Source organism: Chionomys nivalis, chromosome 5, assembly GCF_950005125.1.
Source record: "Chionomys nivalis chromosome 5, mChiNiv1.1, whole genome shotgun sequence".
In the NCBI taxonomy this organism is placed as follows: Eukaryota; Metazoa; Chordata; class Mammalia; order Rodentia; family Cricetidae; genus Chionomys; species Chionomys nivalis.
Window position 1 is genome coordinate 25,412,325 of NC_080090.1, and position 12,073 is coordinate 25,424,397.

Consider the following 12,073-nt stretch of genomic DNA (forward strand, 5'->3'; position numbering starts at 1 on the left):
TAAGGCATTCTCATTTTGCTTCCTCTGCTTCTTTATAGAACCTAAAAACTTTTGTATTTTTAAGATGCAAGTCAACTACCAATCGACTGTTTCTCAAAGGCTGTGTGTAAGAGTATGCTACAAATAGTTTCCTGATGGGCTCAAAGGAGGAACGTAGCTTTTCTTGTCCAGTTGCTGTTCTGTACATCAAGACACTGTGACAAATCATTCCCTGACTTGTAACTCTTGTTCTTCTTTGACAAATACTTCCCTCTTTTATTCAAATGCCTTCAATATCTAAAAGCTAAAAAAAAAATTAATTTTGGGAAAACATCTTGAAGATTTTTTCAATATAATAAGAATTTTGTTTGGACATGAGGGTTTTACTACATAACCCAGGCTAGCCTGGTACTCACTATACAGCCTGCCTTAAATGATCCTGCTGAGTCAGCCTTTAAAGAAGCTAAGATTATATGTATACACCACCATGTCTAATATTACAATGCAATTTTAGGAAAGAACTATACTAAGAGAAACATATAAGCTATCAAATTTGACCTAAAAGTTTATGCTTCCATCTGAGAAAATAACATAAAGGAGATATATTCCTTTAAACAGTTATTTTCCCCTAGATATTCTAAATTGCAAACCTGAACTGTTTAGACATCTATTATATTACTTACTGTTTTTCTGGTTGAACCACTGCAATTTTCCGCTGTTTATGCACTATAAGAAAAAAAAACACCAAAAATGTTTTAAAGACAAAGACTTTGTTTGTAATCAGCATATTTGGTACCTGGTTGTATGTAAATAATGAGCAAGTACATTTAAATTAGACTTTAAGTGTTAACATTCAAAGGAATATTTTTCTGGGTTAGGATCGTTTTAGAAAAAACAACATTTTCAAGGATCACTAGGCTAATCAATACCTACAAATACTTTAACAGAAAAAATAGATACTGAAAAGAAAGGCTGATCTGACGAGGACACTAAAGACCAGTTAATGGAGCAGGAATAGTTTTCAGCATAGTGTTCGGGAAATAAGACATTCATATGTACAAAGCTAGACTTTTAACTTACATCATATATAAAAATAAAAGCAAATTACTAAACAGAGATAAAACTTCAAAACTCTTACAGATGAAAAAAGTTCATGGCACTGAATTTGTAGAACCCTTCTTAAATATGACACCAAGAGTCATGATAAAAGTGTGATAAAAGAGTCAATAAATTACACTGGAAATACACTGAAATTAAAAACGTGTTATAAAAAGAGAATAGAGGGTTGACAAGATGTCTCAGTGGATAAGGTCACCTGCTACTAAGTCTGACAACCTGAGTTTGATTCCCAACAGCCACTAGGTGGAAAAAGATAATCAACTCCCAGGAGTTCTCTGACTTCCATATGTGTGCAATGGCATGCACATGTGCATAAACAATCATAAATACACACACAATAAATGCAGAAAAAAACCCACTATATAACTAAAGGAGAGTGAAGGGACTGGAGTGGTGGCTCAGCAAATAAGAGCACTTGTTCTTACATTGTTACATGTTCCTACTTGACTTAGGAGACAGAGGTAGGCAAATCTGAATTCAACGTCACTCTGGCCTACCCACTGAGTTCTAGCCCAGTCAGAGTCTACACTGTGAGACCTGGTCTCCAATTATAAAAAAAAGGCTACCTCATTCCAATAGAAGCCAGTTTCTGAGCTGCCCTATGAAGAGATCCATTTGACAAAGAACTTCGACCGCCAATGATCAGCAAAGAACTAAGTTTCTCGGTTCAGTAGTCTATGAAAATGAATTCCTGCTGCTATTGTCTGACTGTACTCTCAAATTAATTCTGAAACCCTACTTACCACAGTAGGTGAGGCAGGTGGTAGTGGTAAAGACAGACCTTTCATGAGTGGGAGTAGTGACCCTATGGAGGGTGCCCAGAGATTGGGCAGTCTGCATTAGCCTGTGAGGACTCAGCAAGAACATCTCTGGGCTGGAGAGAAGGCTCAGAGTTGAGTATTTGCTCTCTTGCAGAAGACCCTGGTTTAGTTCCCAGCCCTAACATGGTAGTTCACAACCATCAATAACTGCAGCTCCAGAGACTCTGATCCCTTCTTATCAACTCTGGGGACATTAGGCACCTACATGATACATATTTATACATGCAGGCAAAACACTAATATACATATGATAAAAAAATTTTAAATCTGAAAAAGGCCTTGTCTAGGAAACAGAAAAGAGATCCTAGTATCTGCTAGCACCCTATCACTTGATTTCCTGTGACAGCAGACAAATCACTTTATAGAATTTTGCTATCAAAACCAGAATGGACTAAGACACTTGCCAGTAATCATCTGAGTAAACACAGGGTGAGTCTTCCCAGTTCAAGTCCTAAGATAATAACTATCCTGCTGGAATCCTTTATTACAACCTGTGAGAAATCAAGATTACCTAAATTTAGCCTAGACCTCTAATCTAATAAAAGTTTGCTCCAGTAATTGTCTATACAAAAGGTAATATTTTGATTTTCTATGAAATGTGTATATTTACCATAACCTGTACAAGAGATCATTTGATAACCAATCCTCTAATCCAGACATAGAAATAATACCTCGTGCCCGGCGAGGAGTACTGAGAGGATGACCATTGGTTTCACACCAGCCCAAAGGAAATATATCCATCGACTCCACACTTACAATAAATTCAGGTATAGGTTTCTTAGAACCTGTTAGATTAAGAAAACAAAATTTTAACTATTAAACATCTTTCTTTATAAGTGTTTTTGTTTTATGTGATTTGTTTATTCAGTTTTTGAGACTGGATCTCACTAGGTTGACATAGGCTAGCTTTGAAATCCCCTGCTTCAGCCTCCAAGTGGTGGTGGTACTAAAGGCATTACACAACCATGCCTAGTCCTACACATTACTTTTTAAACAATACTGTAAAAATATAGACACAAATCTCTTAAGCAATAATCTTTCTCGTGGAAGTAATATAGTTTGATATATAAATATTATGAAAAAATAAGTTGCTTTCTATATATAAATTATAAGAACCAAGAAGGAAGTAAATACACAAATTGACCTTTGGCAAAGGAACAGCAAAGAAGCAACTGGAGCTATGATTGGTGTCATTCATATGGCTAGCAAGTATCATAGACATTTCTTTGAAATAACCAGAATATAAGGGCAAAATATCACGTTTACTTTAACTAACTGGACTACTGTCTTGCATTCTTGGAATAAACCTGAATGTAGAACAATGAATTCAAATCAGGAAAAGTAACTTGGCAGATGTTGCAAGGATGTCTGCAGTAAATACTGTCCTTGACAACTGTATTACACATCAATTCTATAAATCAGAAACAGAATGCAATCATTTTAAAGACTATTTGGTAGCAGGATTTAAAAAAAGCAGGCTACAAATAATAGCTAAAGCATTGAGGATTTACATAACTTCATCCACAAACCTGCCCAATCACTAAATATCACTTTGAGAAAGACAAATCAAGTTGTCTACATTCTACTTGGTTCTATTTTCTTGGGGCAACCAAAATGTTCACCACTACAATAAGTGAGGCAGTTAATGTTACACAAATGTATTTTGGTAACTTCAAAATACATGTTATTTTGATTTACCCTTATGAAAATAAAGGACTTTAAAGAGCTTTTATTGACTTTCATTTCTTAAAATTTAAAATTATATCATTATTTCAAAGTCCACCAAGTCTAACAAGCTACACTACAGTGGTGAGCAGGAAGAGCAAAAAAAACGCCACAGGAAACTTGTCAGGCGTGCTGGCCTACCGTCCAGCTGGAGCCAAAGGTAGGAGCCTCTCACTGCAGTGATGGTGGCAATACACACTTCTTCAGGGAGGAGAGGGTTCACGGCCTCCAGTTTCATGTTCTTCTTAAACTGGTGATCAGAAATTGACTAGAAGAAAATCAATGAATCAAATTCATTAATTAGATTAATACTTAGTATTAATTCATGTACTCAACTAGAATGTTTTACAGTGTTTAATCACTAAATTTACAGTAAAGCAATATCTTGTTTTGTTTGTTTTCAAGGAAGCAAAGAGAAAATAGGAGGAAGCAAGTTTTGAGATTTAATTGTTTAATTCCTGATAACTCAATAAAATTGCTATTGGTTTTTGAGAGTATAAACTTAGGGCTCTCTAGATGGACTCGGTCGGTAAGGTACTTGTTTGATCCCCAGAACCTATAAGGTAGAAGGTAAAAACAAACTTCCACCAAGTTGACCTCCACATGTGCCATGACAAGTGCACGTGTACATATGCACACACATATTTAAAAATAAAGCCATAACCTAGCAAAAAACGGCAGGCACTAACTGTTAGCACCAGAACTGATGCCCTTGGACACAGGAGAAGTGGCCTAAACAAGGTCTGGCTGATTTGCATGTTTCTTCTGTTTTGTTTCAGACAGGTCTCACACAGCCCAGGCTGACCTCTAGCTTTTGCTACGTGCAAAGATGAGACCGTTATACTTGATCGTCTTCCTATCTTCCACCTTCCAAGGGCTGGGATTTCAGGTAATGCACCAGCACACCTGGTTTATATGTTCTGAGGTCCTAACTCAGGGCTCCATCATGCTAAGCACGTACTCTAAAGAGATGATGAGTTACATTCCCAGTCGTGAATTTTTTAAATTAAAAATGTTTTTTTGAGATAGGGGTTTTACTATTGAGAAATGGCTGGCCTCCCATTTACATTAATCCTCCTGCCTCAGCCTCCTAGAGCACTGGAATTACAGACGGGTATCTTTATGCTTGGAGGACTTTTTCCTTTCCTTTCTTTCTCCTTTTTTTTCAGAAACATTTAAAAAGCATTTACATTATGCCATTATATACTATTACATACCTCAGGGCAATTGTGTCATTCCCTTCCCTACAGAAAGTGAGATTTATTCTCTGGAAAAGACAAAATACAAGATCTTTGGGCAGGAGGACACAAATAACTGTTAAGGGTATGTGCGTAGTAAAGGCCAAGCCGCAGCCTCTATAATGCCAGACAGGGACAGGAAAAGATCTTTTACAGTACTAGGACAACACACAAAGATTTAGTTTTTCTCAATAAGTGGCCCGTGAGATCCCACTCTGTAAGAAAAATCAAGGTTGACAAGCCCATCCAAACATGCTCAAACTTTCTAACCAGGTTTTTTTTTGTTTGTTTGTTTGTTTCACTTTCTCATTCTTAAATATAAGCAGTAATCTAGAATAATCAGATATATTTAAGAATATAAAAGCTACAGATAATACCAGCAATTGGAGAAAACAGCATGCAAGGAAACCTTCACACTAGTGGTGGTGCTAATTAGTATCTTCTGGGAGACAAGAGCATCTATTTCACACTAAAAGTAAAGAGCTGTTAGAGCTGGGTCTGGTGCACCTTCAATCACAGCACCAAGAGGCAGAAGCGGAGAGATGTCTGTGAGGTTAAAGCCTGTCTTATTGATATAGCAAGTTCCAGGCCAGACAGAAATAGACAGACCCTGTCAAGTCAGTGATGTTGTCTCAAAAAACAAAACAAAACAAAACAAAATAGAGAACTATTCAAAGAGTAGTTCTGAAAAACAAAAAATTAAAAAGTTGGAGAGATGGCTTAAGGCCAAGAGTTCTTGCTATTCTGGCAGAGGACCCGGGTTTGGTGCCAGAATTGACATAGTGATTCCCAGCAACCACATGGTGACTCACAACCATCTGTAATGAGGTCTGGTGCCCTCTTCTGGCCTGCAGGCATACACACAGACAGAACATTGTATACATAATGAATAAATATTTTGTTTTTTTAAAAAAAAGAAAATGAAGTTTCCTCCCATCATAAAACACTATGTTAGGCATTGGTAGCACACATCTTTAATTCCAGCACTCAGGAGAGTTCAAGGCCAGCCTGGTCTACAAACTGAGTTTCAGAATTGACGTAGTGGCTAGTAACACCCTGCATCTCAATTTCCAAGGGGTCTGATGCCGTCTTCTAGCCTCTGAGGGTACCACATGCCCAGAAACACAAAATACCAAGATTTTAAAAATCATTTTTTAAAATAAAAACTCATGATCCCAGCAATGAGTAAACCGAGGCAAGAGGATTATACGAGTCCACAGACAGCCTCGGGCCTCTAGTAAGCCTGCAGCCAACATGGACTGCAGAGTGAGAGTAAATCTCAAAACAAACAAATAAAACAAAAAGACCAACTGTAAAGTTTTGTTTGTTTTTGGAGACAGGGTCTCAGAAATGTATGCAGCCATAGCTGGTCTGGAACTCGCTCTGTAGACCAGGCTGGCTTTGAACTCATAGAGATCCATTTGCCTCTGCCTCCCAAATGCTGAGGTTAAAGGCATGCACCACCAGGCTCTACTGAGATTCTGTATTTTCTATGAGAGGAAAAAAGGCAGGCTATCTGCAACTTTGCATAAAGGGTAGAGAAAAGGCAGGTTCATCTACAAAGAGTTAAGAGTAATTCTGTCTCATAAAAAAAAGTCAAGAATTGTCTTTTTATTTAAAAAAAAAACTAGAAGTAAGAAAGTGAGTAATATTTTTTTAAAATTCTGAAGTAATGTCCAACCTAACTTTCATATTAAAGCTAAATTTTGAGTATGACAGTAGAGTGAAATTTTCAATATATAGAATTTATTAAAATTTACATAGTCCTTATTACATATTTTTAAGAAGCTATTAAGCAATAGCAGGCACCATCAAAACCCCAAGCAGGGGTTGGAGAGACGGCCAAGTGGGAAATAGCACTAGCTGTGAAAGCAAGAGGACCTGAGCCCAAATCCTCAATATTACTAAAAAGCTAGAGATGACAGTGGATGCAGTAATACCAAAGTTGTGGTGCAGAGAGGCAAGTGGATGTCACAAGCCCACTGGGAATGTGTCAGCCTATCAGAAACAGGAAGCTTCAAGCTTAGTGATAGACCTACCTTTTAAAGACTGAAGAGAAACAAGAAGACACCCAACATTCCCTTCTGGCTGCTGCATGTGCACATGTCTGTCTCTGTCTCTCTATCTCTAACTGTCTCTCTCTCCCACACACAACCAAGTAAGCCAAGAGAGGAGGAGAGAGGCCTTGAGTTACACACAGCAGTAGGGCGAGGGCAACTCAACTCCGTGTGGCAGTGACAAGACCGAATGGGAAGCCTCGAAAGCAGCCTTCCCAGGGAGAAAAATACTAGGGACAGTCATCTTCCTACTGCACTGCCTTCATGGATTAGTGACAAGATGCTACCAGAAGGTATGGGAAGAACTAGTAATCAACACAAAGAGCATTAACCAAATAGCAACAAAACAGCAATTACTAACATGACAAACATTTTAAAAAGGAAAAAAAATCTTAAAATGCTGCAGCAGTGAGCTATTTTAGAATCACATAATGTAATGTAAAACTTTAACCCAAACGTCATCAAAACTAAATAATGATGGTTAAGACAGAAGGGAAAGTAACATGAAATAATTAAATATTTATTTACTATAATATGTCACCAACATAAGTTTCTAAATTAATACTTCAAAAGAGTGCAGCATACTGTTTTGAAAATAATGAGGTATAAATATAAGAATTACAATGAAAGAAAAAAAGTGGTCACTATATAAACTGAGGACATGTCTCTCCAAGGTATGGCTGAGGGTCTCACCGGAGGGAAGCACTTCTGGGGGGCAGCTTCAGCACCACACTGTTTGAGGTAGTCAGCCCAGTCAAAGTCCTGGCTCCGGAAGCCTGCCCAGAAACAGAAGAGCAATGGTTCACACCCAACACGCCTGACAAAGTGTATCACAACTCCTAATGCTGTTATCTATGGACTTTTATCAATGTGGAGGGGCACGCTATAATACAAACAATATTTTTCATGCTAGGGAACTGAACAAGGAATATACACAGCTAATTTTATAAAACAGAATAACTCTGGGAAAATTATAATTATGTAATAAAATTAATGAAGTAAGTGTTTAAACTTCCAAACTTCAAGTCAGGTATTTTGTGAGCAGTACTCTGGTGTGACTAGTTACTGACAATTTGCCAAGAGTTTAAAAGAAAAATTAAAAAGACTGAATTTGGTTTCATATATAGAAATTTAGTCTTATCGATTTTATTAGCACTTTTTAACCAGTGAGGACTTTTTGTCAATAAGCTATTTGCTTTCCTTAACATGTCTTAGTTAATACCAATACAATGTTCTTTTTCCCCCCCTTAACACAGGGTCTTAAGGGTATCCTGGAACTTACATAGCTAAGCTGACCTTGAACTATTGACAATCCAGCCTCACCACCTCTACCACCTTCCAAATTCTAGGATTACAGGCATAAAACACCATACCTTGGCTCTGCTGCAATACTCTTAACACTGTTTTCAGATTCATATTCTACAGAATCTGTCTAACAGTCTCAGTAGAGAGAATAATGGGCACAGGGATGCAGCTGGAGTGGGGGAATTATTTCTAATGTCCCTTCTATGGTTGACAAAATTAATTGAACATCTCAACACAAAGAAATGGTATTATAAGCCGGGCAGTGGTGGCGCATGCCTTTAATCCCAGCACTCAGGAGGCAGAGGCAGGTGGATCTCTGTGAGTTCGAGGCCAGCCTGGTCTACAAGAGCTAGTTCCAGGACAGGCAGGTACCAAAGCTACAGAGAAACCCTGTCTCAAAAAACCAAAAAAAAAAAAAAAAAAAAAAAGAGAGAAAGAAATGGTATTATGGCGCCCAGACATGGGGCACTGAATCTACAGAATGCCTGAGAAAGCTTGGGAAAGAATAGAGTAAAGCATGTTTTCGTGGTAGCAGCAATTTCTTGGGTCTGCTCTGCTTGCTAGAGGCAAGCAAGTGCTCTCATCTAAGAGAGGCTTCCTGACTCAGCTTTAGCTGCAAAACCCTGCAGCTCATTAAGAGGTCCTGCCACGAAACACTTAAATGGTATTGATAAAAGCTGACTGCATGCTTGTTTGTTTTCAGCCGTAGCAAGAAAGAAGTTGTGCTGTTTTAAAATGCCGGCTTTGTGGGCCGTCCGGCCAGGGCAAATTCTGACTTTCAAGCAGGCGGTCCTGACTACGGAGCTTTTGAGTGTTGCTTAATACTGTTGCAGCTTGCTTGCTGGCAAGGACCATGAAACACTGTAGAGTTGTGGCGATGAACAGGCTCTGGCGGGTACTTCAGCCACAAGGCTGGAATGGCAGAAAGCTAAGGAATGGGCTGGATCCAGCCGACAAAGCCACGGCTTTAGTCCTACTGAGATTGCTTGATAAATTAAAGACTCATATGGTCAGAAAAACAGAGAGAGATACAGTAAAGAGAGCGTCAAAAACAAAGAAAACTTCCAAATGGTTTACAGTATGTTAAAAAATATATGCAGGCTAAAAGTTAAAATTCTTAAAGTAAAAAAAAAAAAGGGAGAAAAAGTAGTTGGGTGTGGTAGTACACACCTTTAATCCCAACACTTGGGAGGCAGAGGGAGATTGACCTCTGTGACTTCAAGGTGTGGTAGCACACGCCTTTAATCCCAATGCCTGGGAGGCAGAGACAGGCAGATCTCTGAGAGTTCAAGGACAGCCTGGTCTACAGAGTTATTCCAGGATGAAGATATACAGAGAATATAAAATAAAAGTAAAAATAAACGAAATAGAAGTTAAAATAAAGCCGCACAAAGATGTAAAATACACAGATAATCTTGATACTGTATGCTATTATGCTCTCTTTGAATTGTTTGAATGCTGAGGAAAGAGCAACAGATGCTAAAAGATACTTGTTTATAAATGCTGCTGAACTAATCCAAGATAGATATTTCCAAAATACCTTGACTTCAGAATTTCGATCTAAGGATATGATACTTTGGAAAAGAGTTTCTTCTTTCGTTTTCACAGAGGATGAGACATTGTGGATTGCTTCTATCACAATATGGTATGATAGACCACGCCCTCCTGAAAGGTTGATGTGAACACCCTCAAAAAATTATTTTGCTCAACTGCCGACTGAGATAAACCTAGCAGACAGGTTATCCCATAAAAGACCCGAATAACAGCGCCCCCATTCAGCAGGAAGCAGTTTGGAGAGAAATAACTGTGCCTATATTCCCAAATATTGTTTATAAATGTTCTTTTACATTTAAAGGGGGATATGATATAGGTATGAATAATTTGCATTGATATGGATTTTGCTTTAGTGATTTAAATTTAAGGTCAATTTTGTTATATGTGTATGTATTTCTGATCTTGATTAAGGTATTGTGATTGTGTAATTCATTTAAAAATGTAATGTATATAGGTTGTTAATTGATAATTATCAATAATAGTCAAGCTTGTAGTCATGTTAGTTAGATTTTCTAGATGTACATAGATATATTTTAGATAGGCATTCTTCATATCTTTCAAAGATTATAAAATATGGCATTTTAAATGTTTTAATAACTTAGGACTTTTCATGACAATGAGACACTCTGCTCCTGGCAGCACCAATCTACTTCAAGAGGAAGATGGGCATGGAAGAGAATCTTTATGGAGTTTGATAGCCATTTGGGCAAGAAACTGCTCTTGCCTGGACTATTGTATAAACTGGACACAGAGAACCCACAGAGAGAGGACTACTGAACTTGCCTAAAGGTGAGATGATTTTTCGGGGTTCCTGATTCATGAAAGAGTCTGCGAGACATTCTGCAGGACACAGCAGATAGTGACTGAACTGCCTTTGAATTTTCCTGCTTCATGGAAATGTCTGCTGGATACCATGGGCCTGTAGGCCGAAGATGGATGCCCCAACGGTACAGAGAAACTTTGGGTGACTGTCCAGGCGCGAGATGTCTCTGTCATTTCTAGAGTTTGAAAGTAGCTTATTTCTTGTTTACTTAGGTAGTATTATATCCTTCTGGAGTTTTTGGTGGAGTAGAAGAATAGATAGATAGTTAACAGTTTTCCTTTGTTATGATAAAAGATAAAATAGATATAAATACTGTAACTGTAATTCTTACTTGATAACTGTTTTGTTATATGTAATTTTGCTATGTTAAAGTTAAAGCCTTCCATTTTTTTTTTGTTTAAACAGAAAAAGGGGAAATGATGGAGGAAGGTCATTGGTTAAAAAATAAAGAAACTGCTTGGCCCTCACAGGTTAGAACATAGGTGGGTGGAGTAAACAGAACAGAATGCTGGGAGGAAGAGGAAGTGAGCTCAGATGCAGGGCAGCTCCTCTCAGAGACAGACGCCATGCTTCTGCTTCCAGGGCAGATGCAATGAAGCAAGCCGCCAGGTCAGACATGCTGAATCTTTCCTGGTAAGACTGGTGCTACACAGATTATTAGAGATGGGTTGATCGGGATATGAGAATTAGCCAGTAAGGGCTAGAGCTAATGGGCCAAGCAGTATTTAAAAGAATACAGTTTGTGTGTTGTTATTTCGGGGCATAAGCTAGCCAGGCGACCAGGAGCTGGGGCGGCAGGAACACAGCCCGCAGCTCCCCACTACAGTATTATAGCTGACAGATATGTTCATTACTCTAACCTGATCATTATACATTGAATATATGCATTAAAATGCTACCCTGACTCCATATAGTATATGTTTCAATTAAGAAAACATTTTAAAACTCTAAATGTTATGCTATAATCCGAATCATAAATTCAACTCAAGACTAAAATAAACAACTCTCTATTTCAATCTATAAAGGTTCTTGGTAGCTATACCTCCAAACTAGTATCTAACTCAACTCCATCTGTGCAGGGTGAGGAGCTACACGGTTGCTGTCCACTTAATCACAGAGCTTAATCACAGGCTACTCAAAACTGTGTCCTCCTAACCTGTCCCCACACTCCCCTTTCTTGCCCAAACAAAGGTCTCAGCTCTCCCTTTGACCCTATCTCACTTTCTGATAAAAACATTCTCTGGCATGTTCCTTCCTTAAATATTTCTATTTTTATATATGTATAAGTGTATGTATATATGTGAGTATGTTCATGTGTGCATGCTGGTACCTGTAGAGTCCAGAAAGGGGCACCAGATACCCTAGAACTAGAGTTGCAGGCAGCTATGAGCCATCTGCTATGGATACTGGGAATTGGACTTTGGACTGTAGAAGCAGCAAATGCTCTTAGCC

At 38.3% G+C, this 12,073-nt stretch overlaps 1 protein-coding gene across 5 annotated transcripts in view; it reads right to left on the reverse strand.

The window, feature by feature from the left end:
* Positions 1 to 12,073, reverse strand: part of Sfmbt1 (Scm like with four mbt domains 1) — a 118,023-nt gene that overhangs the window by 17,952 nt on the left and 87,998 nt on the right. For all 5 annotated transcript variants that reach the window (XM_057769830.1, XM_057769831.1, XM_057769826.1 and 2 more), the window contains 4 exons: positions 7,633 to 7,715; positions 3,786 to 3,912; positions 2,591 to 2,704; positions 663 to 705 (listed from right to left, as the gene is read on the reverse strand). In XM_057769830.1, coding sequence (XP_057625813.1) covers positions 663 to 705; positions 2,591 to 2,704; positions 3,786 to 3,912; positions 7,633 to 7,715 — 367 coding nt within the window. The remainder of the gene's footprint in view (positions 1 to 662; positions 706 to 2,590; positions 2,705 to 3,785; positions 3,913 to 7,632; positions 7,716 to 12,073) is intronic.